Here is a 12,943-nt window from a genome sequence, read left to right as displayed (position 1 = left end):
TTTCAAAACATTTCAAAGAACTGCTGCAGCCTTTGTTCCATAAAACAGGCGGCAATGTCAAAAAACAAGCAAAACACTGTTCACAAGACGATCGACGTACATCTGACGGTAGCACATCCAGCAAAGCTTTAAGTCCTCACAGTGCAAACCAAACAAAACCATATGCAACACGTTTCAAATGCCTCAGTCAGGACTGACACTAATCTCCCCTCCGGAGGTGTTTCTGTCCGAAACATTCGCCTCCGGTTTCTACTTTTACTTGATTTAAATGAAAATGTTTAAATGATGAGTTTTCAGGAGCGTGCTACTGCCGAACTTCCTGTTAGGCCAGAGCCTCTCCAAAGTAAATGTTCAGTGGTGGGCAAACAGCAGGTCATTGGTTAAAAATGACTCGATTTGAATATTTACCCAAAGAAAGCAGCAACCTTTAAGAGACGTTTAGTTTTTAGTTATATAAGGTTTAAGGGAACAAATATAACCGGGTTTCAGTGGCAGGGACCTACAAATATATGAAATTCTGTATAAAACATAACTTTTTAAGATAGTTCTATTTCTTTTTGTATGGTATCTACAGGGTTGTGTAAAAGTTCTGAAACAATGCAAAATGATTTATAGATCTACAGCTGTCATTGCGTGTGCCAGACCCCGAGGTTAGATTTAGGGTCCTACTTTACTCCATCTTATCCTCTAGTTACAGCTTTCCCCTTGGCAAATATACCAAGCTCCCAGCATCCCTTTGCACTGCCCTGCACAGGTATACCCGTCCCTGAAACCTCAACACCTTAACTGCAGTTTGAGACGGTCTGTGATGGCACATCCATCCATCCATTCTCTTCTGCTTATCCAGTTCAGAGTCCTGGGGGGTGTATGTGGCCTATCCTAGCTACCACAGGGCGAACACTCGTGTGACTTTAGCTAATGAGGAGCCTGCTGGCAGAAACATGGGAATAGTTTAACCACACCATCCCTTTCAGGGGCTCCAGCACACACAGCCTTACATCTTCTGGGTCAAACCTAAAGGTGATCAAACATTAGCCATTAGGACCCATTAGGATTAGTTTTTTTATTGGCCTTTTATCATCATTATTGTTTCGTCAGTAGTTTCTGTGTCATTTCTTTATTAGTGTATTTTTTCTGTTATGTTCACCTGTATTTATCGTGCTTTGTGATTTTCTGCAGGACAGTTTCTTCTGCATTAGCTTTTCTTTTGCCCTGTCTTTTGTTTGAATTTAGTATTCTGCTGCTCTGCTGCAGAGATCAGTGTCTGTCTTTAAAACATAACCGTTTTTGTCTGCGACTATTTATCCAGCCACTCGGCAGGTCAGCTGTTCCAAGCATCTCGGCCCTTCGTGTTATCCCAGACTGACTCCGTGGTGTTGCCATTAGCCATCATCACTCAGGACTCTTTGTTCTCTCACTGTCTGAAATTTGTTCTTTATGAATCTGGCTGAACGTTTGGGACTGTTGTGATGAATTTAGGTTTGAACACACGCCTCCTTCACTGTATTCTGTGGTGGGTAAGCATGAAGTAAACTAAAGTGCTTAAAGAGTTGGTGTTGTTGGTGTTGTTGAATCACAGAATGAGTCCACGGACAAACTAAAGGATTTCTGGAGTTTCTCTGCAGCTGTTTTCCTGGCAAAGCTTCCATCTTGTGCACCACAGATTTGAATCATCGATGAATCCATCTTCATAAGAAGGTTGCTCAACGTGTTGACTCAGAACGAGCAACTTATTTCCTTTCTGATCTCAGATGCGTTGCGGGAAAAGTTTCAGATAGCACTGCAAACAGTCTGTGTGTATATGTGGGAGTTTGTGTGTGCAGATTAGTCACTCAAGGCCAAAGCCCTCAGCATTGGAGATGGCAATGGTCAGTTTCTGTTTGAGCTCCTTCCTGGTTCGATACGGAGGCAAACAGATCTGATTGAAACAGGTGTGAGAGATCGGCAGCCTGCAGAGAGAAAAAGAAAAACAAAGTTATACAGTGAAACATAAAGAGGTGCCAGGGAAATCACTCTTTCATCACCCTTTTCTGTTGAGGTTGCATCACTTTAAAATGATTGCATCAAGACAAAAAGTCAGAGATGTTAACACTGACCACTGAAGCCTCACTGAGGCTGCAGCTGCTGCACAGAGGGATCAGCAGAAGCCAGAGCTCCTCTGCACAGCAGCACTGCTCATGCATTCTTCACATGATACTTTTCTGACAAAAAAACTTTGTAAAGGGAGATCAAACGCAATAATTCCAGATGACAAAGTCTCTAATTAACAACTGCAAAGTGTGACAATCACTTGTGAGTGCGGCAGAAAAACCCACATGTCCAAATTGTTAATCCCAAAGTTGATCATCGAATGCCTCCATAATTAATATTATACAGCCCAATATATACAGAGCTGTTAGCATTTTCCCACACAGCTTTATTTATCTATCAGCTCCTGGTGCTTCGACAAAAGGAACGAAGAAAAGGAAACAATTAAGGAAACATTTTAGAGTGTGTTTAGTTAGAGATTAAAGGTGTGTGTGTGTGTGTGTGTGTGTGTGTGTGTGTGTGTGTGTGTGTGTGTATGTATGTATGTATGTATGTATGTGTGTGTGTGTGTGTGTGTGTGTGTGTGTGTGTGTGTGTGTGTAAGCAGCAGTGGGCCAGCTTGCTCATTCCTGACCCAGATCCAGAGTTGGTTAAAGTTCAACAGTGAGTCTTATGTAAACAGCTCCACAAATCGAAACCTCCAGCGAGTCAGCCGAGCGACTCGAACGCTTCCGAAACTCTAACCCGAAAAATGAGGATGGAAATGAAACAATTTTGTCTGATCAAGACACTCGATTTATTCTTAAAGACTGATTATGCAAACTGTTCAAAGAGTCTGTGTTTGTTCCCAGAGGCACCTGCAGTCAAGTGTGCAGACCTCACACAGGCAGGCAGCTCTGAGGACTGCTCCGTGTGCATTATGTTTCAGAGCTGACAGTGTGCAGCCCGAGTCCTCGTCTTAATATGGCAGTTTTTCAAAAACCTACCAGTCGGTCGGGACATCAATCTTGGCGATTTTGAAGTTGAGGTCGGCCATTCCTCCGACTGGAACGCGGTCGCTCCCTGTGGCAAAGTGGAGGAGCTTCTTTTGCAGTTCCAGAGGGAAGGCCAACACCACGTCCCAGAAACATCTGCAACAGCACGAAGATCATATAATAAAATAAACAAATCAATTACAGAGACTCGGAGAGGGGAAGTGGATTCTCTAAGGGTTAAAACGAGAAAAGAAACACTTGGACGCTCGCTGTCATTCAAACAGTAACTACAGAGAGAGAAAAGTCAATAAAATAAAAAGGAAAAATGAATATCATGATCACTGAGAGCCCTGCGACAAACTGTCCGTCCCACCCCGACCCTGGCATTGCTCCCGTCCAAACTTACTTGCTTGTAGCCTTCAACGTTTCTCGCTTTGTTAACGTTTAAAGGTGAGTTCGATCGTGTGACATCATTTATATGATTATTGCAATCTTTATGTGTGTGGTCGAGACACCAACATTAGCTGACAAAACAAAGCGCAAAATGAAACTTTAATCAGACAAACACTAACAAGAATTTTTGAAACTGCTGGCATCACAGCAGGCAGACAGCACTGAAGTTGTATAACAGGCCTGCAGCTGCTTGTCAGCAGCACGCTGAGTTACAATATCTGCGGCACACAAGTGTCGGCATTTTCCTCCCTCACCGCCACAAACAAAGGCCTGTGTGTGTGTGTGCGTGTGTGTGTGTGTGTGTGTGTGTGTGTGTGTGTGTGTGTGTGCGTGTGTGTGTGTGTGTGTGTGTGTGTGTGTGTGTGAGTGAGAGAGAGAAAAACAAGTGAGAATTACACCCTGCGAGAAAATGAATCCAAAGCAAACATTTGCACCCTGCACACGTTACTTCCACCTTATTTCAACAAACAATCAGAGCTGAGGAGAGACAAAAAGGGCCGTAATTCCACTTTATGGTCTGGAGCGACAATAAAAGTCAAAGGAGCCGAGCAACAGTAACATTTTAACGGGTGCGCTGACCTCATCACATTATGTAATTTGTGCATGGAAAACTTACAGTGGGGTCAGCCTAAAAACAGAAAATGTACAGAGGTTCTCTGTCCAAGCAGAGAGTGGGAGGTATGTGTGGACTTCCTACGCAGCAGTTAGCTAGTGTTAGTAAACAGGAAGTGCTGGGGTCGTACCGTACGGTGGCGTCGGTCTTGCTGTATCCTTCGTACTGAGCAGCTTTCTGCAGGGCGCTCATGTCGAGCTCTGGACTCCCGCACACCAACATCTCCACCTCCTCAGGCCGAAGCAACTGCAAACACCAGACGATAAAACACAAATGATATACGATTCAGAAAAAAACCTCAGCCGCGATGTTTGTTTTCCCACATTAATGTTCAACACAACACCAATTATTCACACATGTGTGCAGCTGTAATCTGCAGCTGTCTGGTTGGTGGGTAGTTTCCTCCTTTATAACAATTTCATAAAGGGGATTTTGTTTTGTAAAATATCCTCTTTGGTTTGTGTTCAGGCTTAAAGTTACTTAAAGTTGTGGTGTTGTAAACTGGTGTTGGCTGAACAATACAAACTAACTGACCAGAAGGTTATTCTGTTCATGATGTTGGACAAGAAGTCACATTAGGTCAATAACCAACATGTCGCATCATCTTCAAACTATTCTGACGTGTCTGAGGTGCAATGATTCGGCACACTTTGGTCTAATTCTAGTTTCCTGCAGGCTCCTCCAGCCACAGCCAGAGAAAGACTGGAATTTTTTGATCATGAGGTCCATCTGTTTTATTTCCTAATAGAATAAGACTGCATGAATTTCAGTCTTATTCAATTAAATCAATTGATGCAGTTTTATTTCTGGAAATCATATGAATGTGGGCTGGAGCACCCTGCTCAGCTGTTCTTATTACTGCACTTCATGCAGTCTGAGCTTATGTTGAACTCTGTTTCTTCAGTGCTGTACAGGTTACACAAAATATGTAATAAATGGAAACAGTCCCTAAATTACCGATAAATATAAACTAAAGACAAAATAAAACAAATATGTTTAGCAAACATAAACAGATTTCCATTTAATAAGCAGAATTTGACATTTTAACCTTGGAAGTCTAAATGTTTTAACCCACAGAGCTGATGTCACTATACAGAAGCTCAGCAGCGTTGCCACATACCAGCTTCTTCTAAATTAATAAACGAAAACATAACACCACCTAAACACAGAATCGCTTCCGCTGCTCGGGCGGTGTAAGTGAAGCTCAAACAGCAAACGAGGAGGAGAAACAGGAAGTCTCGTCAGAGCTCAGCAGCTGATAGCATCCGATGTGTCAAACAGTCAACTTCACAGGAATCCAGTGAAAGTTTCACTTTATTTTCTATAAATGAAAAATAAACTGCCTGCAAGGTGAAAGCAGGTTATGAGCACGCAGCCTCATCCTGACCTATCTGTGCAGGACAAAGACTGAAACAGCGAACCGCAAAGAACGAAGGAAAACAAACTGATCTTGAGACATCTGACCAGTTCACTTAGCTGCTAGAAACTCCATCAATACTCAGCGCACAGACGCAAAGTGTGAAACCCTCAAAGCCAAACACGCCCCCATCAATACTGTAGGGCTGTCTCATCACATCTTGAAACGTCAGCGGGTGCGGACGTGACTCAAAGAGCGACAGTAAACGGAAGAGTCAGAGTCATGTCAGAAAAACTGAAAAAAAAAGGTATTACTCAGAAAGCAGAAGTAGGTCAAACTCACGTCAGCACATCAAAACATCACTACCTGCTTTTAGGAAGTCAGCTCAGATAGACGGCGAGGCTTTTATTTTTACTTTGTCAGGATAATCGTGTTGATAACAGCTTAACAAAATAAAATAAAAGTCATCATACTGGGAAAATAACAGACGCTGAACAAATTGCATTTACTTTATTTCTTAATCTGAGCAATTTGCATTGATCAGGATGGATGTCGATCGGCTTATCCAACGCTGTGGTCCAAAGAGAGGCGCTCTGATGTTCGGACATTCTCAAAGTTAACGAGACAACATCAAAATTAATTTGCATCAATTCAATCTTTATGCTGCTCGGAGAATGATCGAGTCCAAGTGACGAGGCACGTGTACAGTGATTTATTCTGCATAATAACCTCAAAGAAAACCAAGTTTGGTTTCTACACGACTCAGCTGGAGTGAAGGAGTATCTCTGGGTCTTATACATGACAGAATAGGCGTGTGTAGTGAGAGACTGACAGGTGGATTATGGGTGCAATCTGTCATCATACGGTCTGTTATGGTGACGATACGTGGTGCTGTAAATAGTGGCCAAAAGAACAAGACGACAGATACCATCGATGGAAATGAGCTCTCTCTGGGTTCAGCTTTACAGACTGAACATGCTTCTCTGCTGTGTTGGCAGACAGAGAGCTGCACACAGCCCTTTCAGCCACTGTCTGTGATTTTCATGCTTTATTTTTCATCTTTAATGTTCATCTCATGACCCTGATAAGGTGACAAACTCAGTCATTCGGCTGAAAGAAAGAGAAAGACATGATGGTGTAGGCATGTCCACTCAAGAGGCAGGCCAAGGACACTGGACGGTTTGTGTCTCTCACCTCCAGAAGAGCTGGAAGCGCTGGCTCATCTGGAGGTCTGGGTATCTCTGATTAGACTGCCGAGTCTAGGAATAGTTTGGCTGACTTGTTAATGTTTTATTGTAAGTTTAGATAAGACAGGAAGAGCTCTAGACTTTTGGTGTACTTGTAAAATTAGTTGCAGAAGAAGTGCAGTAAGCAAAGATGAGTTAGGCCAGTGTTTCCACATCAGTGTGTGTAGATTCCCAGTGATGTAACTTTCCTCATTGTGCACTCCGATTTGTTGTAATGCAAAAGCTACTCCAAAAACCCAAAACCAAACACCTGCTCAGCCATCGTGTCTGCAGTCGTCTGCACCCACAATCACAAGCAAATTTAATCCAGTCCTACAGTGACTGTAAACTGAAATGTATATATCACTAAACTAATCATAAATGATCAAAACCATCATAGAGACATTCCTGGAAAAGCACACGGACACGGTACGCATGCCATTTTTTCCCAAACTGATATAAGGAGGCCAGTGGAGCGAGTTCGAGCCTGAGACCTGCTGCCACTTTACTCTTTACAGTTTGACTCGTCGTTTGTCTGACCCAGATTCAGACTCGGCTGATAAACGGGGGTCAAACTGGGCAGCTTTATCTCTAACTGTAAGAAAGACTGTGGGTTTGACTCCATAATCTAAAACGTCCTACGAACACAAAAAATAATCAACGCATGAGGGTTTTCTTTCCTTCACGGTTGCTGCTCAGGAAGCGATAAATCTTACATGACTGGCACTATTTGAATTGTTTCTCCAGCAAATTTATACACAGTTTATCTCGAAACAAACAGAGAACTGGTATTTTGAGAAGCCCTTCACTGGATGGAGTGCACAGTTTGGCCTGTTCTATCTCCCTCGAGTTTAATTCGAATGTTTAAAATGTGACAGAGAAATATTTTAAAGGTGCCATGATCAGGTGGAAGGGAATGGATGGGTGTCTTTGCGTAAGAGTCTATGTTAAGAAATGCTTAAGAAAAGGATAAAGCATATTGGTCTTTAAATAACACATTTTGTAGCAGACTCACCATGAGTGCGTCCGATGCGCACACACTGTGGAAGCCGTGGTAGAAGGCAGCAAACTGTTTATAAATGGATTTATTCAGCAGGAAGTCGACATAGAGCTGGACATACTCTGTGGAAAGAGAAAAAACAGTTTGATTTCCATTACAAACATTTGCCCTTCAGCCTTGGCTCCTCTGTTCAGCAAACACAGCGAGAGGGATGCTGGTAACGAGTGGGCCCGGACCCCAACAAGAGCCACTGGATGGAAAATCAAGTTTAATAAGAGAAGCAGAGTTGATGTGCTCAGCTGGACTTTATCCCCCCAGGAGGAACAAAGAGGCTTTTTACCTGAGCCAGGTTTCACTGCTCGCATGGAGTTAAAGAGCACAGAAGGCGCAATAAAGGCGTTCCTCAGGATTACACACTCGAGACTCTTAAAGACTGCAGGACAGTAGCTCTCTTTACATTAATGAGGATGTTGGATCACAGAGCTGATTTCACGCTGGAACAATTTCGTCACTAAGTGCACTGCATTAAAAGTTCAGAGACTGCGGAGTCTTATATGAATCCATCAGCCCAGCGCTGAAATATCTTTCCAGCTATTCAGCGAATGCTCATCCGAACCAATCCGTTGATTTTACATCCAGCTTCTTATGCTGCATGCTTATCAGATGATGGTCTCAGCATCTACTGAATTTGCTGCCAACACTAACGGTTCCCATGTGGTTTGCCACTGTAGTTTTCTGGGAGATCATGAAGACGGTAGAAAACTGCAGACACCCGTCTACCTGCAGAGAGCATCTGCTGCCAGATGGAGGCTTTTTACAACACTGTGGGAAATGTGAGTCACTCTTGCTTGTGTTGTTGGTCCGTCAGCCACAGAGAAGAGCACAGTCACAAAACACACTGTTAAAATAAAAGAACAGGCGAGGACTGTGCCTCCTTCCCTGTTCTGGTCCACTTTTGAACCCATAGTTGGTTCAAACCAATAGTTCAAACCAATAGTTACTGGTTCAAAAGTTTTGATCTAAGAAATACAGCTATCAAAACTTAGTCTAATAATCAATTTTGTATCTTAACTTTGTAACACTACCGTCATCTCCTGTCTTGATGTTTCCAAAAGCCTTTTCATTTGCCTCAATTAAAATTAGAAACTCTGTTTTCTAAAATGACTCCAACTCAGATGCCTGGCTTTCAACAAGAACAAGACCTCTTATGCTGACAGGACAGCCTGAGATCTTCAGGCAACGGTCCAGAGAGGCACCTAAAGGTGACTTTGCTGTCAGGTAATGAACTAAAGAAACCTGATTAATGTGATCAACAAAGTTTTATCAGAGAGCCTTTATTGACCTCATGTGATTATAATGATGATCCCTACGAGTGCTATAGTTTGTAGCTGTGTAAAAGGTCAAGTGCAGTGACTCTGCACATAAAAGGTAAAAACCATATCTCCTCTCAAGGTCATCTTCTTGTGCACCTCCGGATTGCTTTCAGCAATATATTTGGATCACTCTCTAAATGTCCTGTTTTGATCGCTGCGTGGACGTATCTGTGATCTCAAAGAACCAGTTTAAGTTCAGGGCATCAGGTCACGAGTGCAACCACCACCCTTTTATTACTTCCACAGTTCAAAGGCTACGCTGTGTACTGTTTACTATGAATTTGTCACCTAGGGTCAAACTGCCAAGTTGTACTGTAACTTATGAAGTTACTAAACTCTAAACCCTAGACTCAGTCTCAAATTTACTCCTACTACTTACTACTATTTATTATGACTGTGCCCTTCAGTGTTTGGCTATCTGATTTTCTGTTTCATACTTCAGAAGGTGAGTATCATCTGCAGCACAGTTTAGTTTTGCAGTACAGTTCATCCTCAATTAAAGGTACAAGTACTGCACTGCAGTTAAGGATGCAGGTTCATACAGGTACAAAATGCTCTTTGAGTGCCAGTGAGAATATCTGTTGCCTTGGAGGTGAGTTACTGCCAATGGTGACTGCAGTGTGGACTCACCCTTCCTGTTCTGCTTGGTGACGGGAATTTTGTCTCCTCCAGGCTTCAGGTTGTAGGATTTGACCACGCCCATCTCCTCCTGGAACACCTGAAACGCACAAAAATCAACATCACATATGCAATGGTGCACAAACTGTTGTAGGCCATCAGTGAAGAAAGCCCCGGCACTGGAACATCGAGTTGATTTTAGATCATGAATGTGTTTCTGCTTATCTTCAAATCAGCGCCCATATCAGCCAAGACTGCCAAAAAGAAACAACCAGGCAGTCACGGCGTGCTCACCGGTCTCGCTCTCTTACTTTGTTTTTCAGATAGTGGTTACTTTCACTTAACGAAAGATTAACAATGAATTTCTTGGCAATCTGATGCGAGGACAAGAATCCAGGAAGTCAGCGAGCTAGGTCAACAAACGGCCCACAAACAACTCATCGTCTCCATGTTGTGGTTTCATCGTGGATCGCTCAATACAAACATCATCAAATCGAAGAAAAGTTCCCATCCAATTAGATTTTTCTCCAATTGCTCCAACATATTTAATGAAGCCATGTAGAATTTGTCATGTCCTCAAAGTACACGGCAGTGGGTAGATTGGGCCTTTTTTGAGCCCTCATAACTTGTTAAAAAGCCTTTGTTAAAACCTGTTAAAATCTATTTAATTTCTATAATGGGATATATCATACAGTGTCAAACGTGTTATTGGCTCGGCTTGTTAATACCATGTTAATGGCTGTGCCGTAGAGGATATGAATAAGTGCTGGTACCAGGGATGTTTGATTTGGTTCTGATTAAAAACTGGAGTAAACTTAGAAAAGTACATTTTGAGTACGTCTTCAGGGTCATATCACCTTGTGTGACAAGCGGCTGGTAAAACAAGTTTCAGAATATTAAAGGTATCATTTTTTCCTGCATTTTCAGACCAGATTGCAGCTTCACCTGCAGCTTGTTTTTCCAGAATATTCGACAGATGCTCAATCGGATAGAGCTCTGGGGAATCTGGGCGCTGCGTGAACACGTTCACCTTTTAGTCATGTTCTCCAGATCACTGCTGAACAATGTGCAGAGTTTACCCGGGCACATTATCCTGCCATCGGGGAATACCGCGGCCACAAACCGGTGTACATGATCAGCAGCAATGTATATGTGCATGTTAAAATAGCCAGTGCTCAAGGTCTATCAGCACCTGACTGTCCACATGATGCACAAGAAAACCTGAGGCACCCTTCATTCATCGCTCCACTCTCACACTCACATGTCCATTGTTGTGGCTGCAGCAGCTCTTAGGTTTGATAATGATCCTCCGGCACAAATAATCCTTGAGCTCAGTGTGCACCAGTAAGACCTACAACACCTGTCGCCTCATCGACGCTCTGACACATTCACAGTGAGATTGTCAGAGTTGTTCAGACACTGATGCTGGACATTTTTCCTGGTTCCAACACATCGACTGTGACAGCTGCTTTTGAAATGAAATAACCACTGTGATGTGCTCTTACCTCACCTGTCGATGCTTTCAATGGGTGGATGAGTTTTTTAATGTTTTGGTTCCCCCGGAGAGATTTTAAGAAAAGCCAAAAGTCAAATGAAAAGACAGGGAGCTAATAAGGTAACATACTCACTGCCTTTACAGTATGTGTAATAGTTGTGCTTGTGCGCCTCATCATCCCCAAAAGGCTCGTTCAGAGCCAGGAAATGTTTAAAAATACACTTTCATTTCGGGTTTACAGCTATGGTTACTGTAGAGAATTTATTATTTCAGTGTAGCCTGCAGCATTGCTTACAGAGGGGTATAAATGCAGTGAAAGGAATACATTGAAGTAGAAACATACAAGAATAGGACACAGTGAGCCGGAGCTAACCAAACTGATCGAGCAAACTGTAAGTCAGTGAGTTCATGTGTAGCACACAGAGGTGCGACTGTGACCAGCCTGCAGCTCACAGGGAGCTGACATACTGGGTTAAAATAACACCTCCTCTCTGCTGTTTGCAGACTCTTTCTTCCCACACATGCTCCAGCTTCACCTTTAACCCCAACAGATAGCACGAAGCAGCCTGATACAACCAGACTGTTCGCTAAATATGCAAGATGCTACAAAATGCAGGAAGAACTCATTTTAAATTGTTTCCACAGGCTTTAAAACTCACACTGCAACCTCTCTGTAATCTGTTTGCAGTAATCTGATATTTAAGTCAGTGCGTAAACTGATGAACAAATATACTATTTTGTGCATATTCCAGGAAAATGAAAGACCTGCTTTGTCATGACTAATGCAGGAGGTTGTGAGCATCCTGTTATTCAGCAGGTGATTACATCTGCTGATCTAAACAGGAAGAGGGTTCTGAGGTTATTTTTTCTTTAAATTTAGACTAAAGGGTTTTTTTTGCAGGAAATATATTGATCCTATTGAAGTAAATTAAATGATTTTATTGAATTTAGTTAATTTTTGTTTTTGCTTTTAAGAGATGCAGCTACCCAAGAAAATGAGCAGTAGAAGATAATTTGACTTTTGAAGTTGGAGTGGACAATTCATGTACATGCTTCACCTGAAGTTTATATTCAGTGTCTGAATTGAAATAATAAATTTGACTATTTATTTAATAAGAGAGCATTAAATAAATAGTCTCAGGGCAAGATTACACAGCACTTTACTTTCTCTCGCCTCCAACACACTTCATTCATTCAGCTCATCGTCTTGTTCTGAGGCAGCTTCAGCATTTCACACCCAGCTGATCACTTCAATCAGAGGATTTGGAGCAGGGACTGGCTCCCCAAAGGAGAACCTGCCAGCTTCAGGATATATAAATATTCAACTACTAACTTGAAGGATATGGAACTTTGGGGGGAGGAAAGGTTGTGATTGGTCAGTCAGGGTCATTCCTTGTGACAGGGAGGAAGAGTGGACCACAGAGTCAGGTCTGAGGAACCTAAGTAGGCCAAGGGTCAGTGTATGTGTGTGTGTGCGTGTGTGTGTGTGTGTGTGTGTGTCAGGAGCATGGAGAGAACTTTGACGCATTTTAACAGAGCACCAGGATGCTGCACTACTCCAAAGTCAAATGTCAGAAATGTGATATCCACCTCTGTTTCACATCCACCAGCAGCTGCTTCACGAGGTTCCACACAGGATGGCTGTCAGTGTCAGACACACAGACTGACCCATGCATGCGCACAGAAAAACGCACACACACTTACTTGGTTGCTGGGAAATCTTTTTTGACATCCACAACACGAGTATGCACAGAAAGCAGCGACACTGTTGCCTTGAGGCAAGTATATTGTAAAAAATGAATGTTT

At 42.6% G+C, this 12,943-nt stretch overlaps 1 protein-coding gene across 1 annotated transcript in view; it reads right to left on the bottom strand.

The window, feature by feature from the left end:
- Positions 1 to 1,048: 1,048 nt before the first annotated feature.
- hectd2 (HECT domain containing 2) overlaps positions 1,049 to 12,943 on the bottom strand; it is a 53,628-nt gene continuing 41,733 nt past the window's right edge. The window contains exons 18-22 of the mRNA XM_026190001.2: positions 9,655 to 9,742; positions 7,667 to 7,773; positions 4,199 to 4,314; positions 3,015 to 3,158; positions 1,049 to 1,949 (exon numbers count right to left, since the gene is read on the bottom strand). Coding sequence (XP_026045786.2) covers positions 1,829 to 1,949; positions 3,015 to 3,158; positions 4,199 to 4,314; positions 7,667 to 7,773; positions 9,655 to 9,742 — 576 coding nt within the window. The 3' untranslated portion in view covers positions 1,049 to 1,828. The remainder of the gene's footprint in view (positions 1,950 to 3,014; positions 3,159 to 4,198; positions 4,315 to 7,666; positions 7,774 to 9,654; positions 9,743 to 12,943) is intronic.

The sequence above is a fragment of the Astatotilapia calliptera genome, chromosome 13 (assembly GCF_964374335.1).
Source record: "Astatotilapia calliptera chromosome 13, fAstCal68.1, whole genome shotgun sequence".
NCBI lineage: Eukaryota > Metazoa > Chordata > Actinopteri > Cichliformes > Cichlidae > Astatotilapia > Astatotilapia calliptera.
This window is presented reverse-complemented; position numbering and strand designations above follow the sequence as displayed.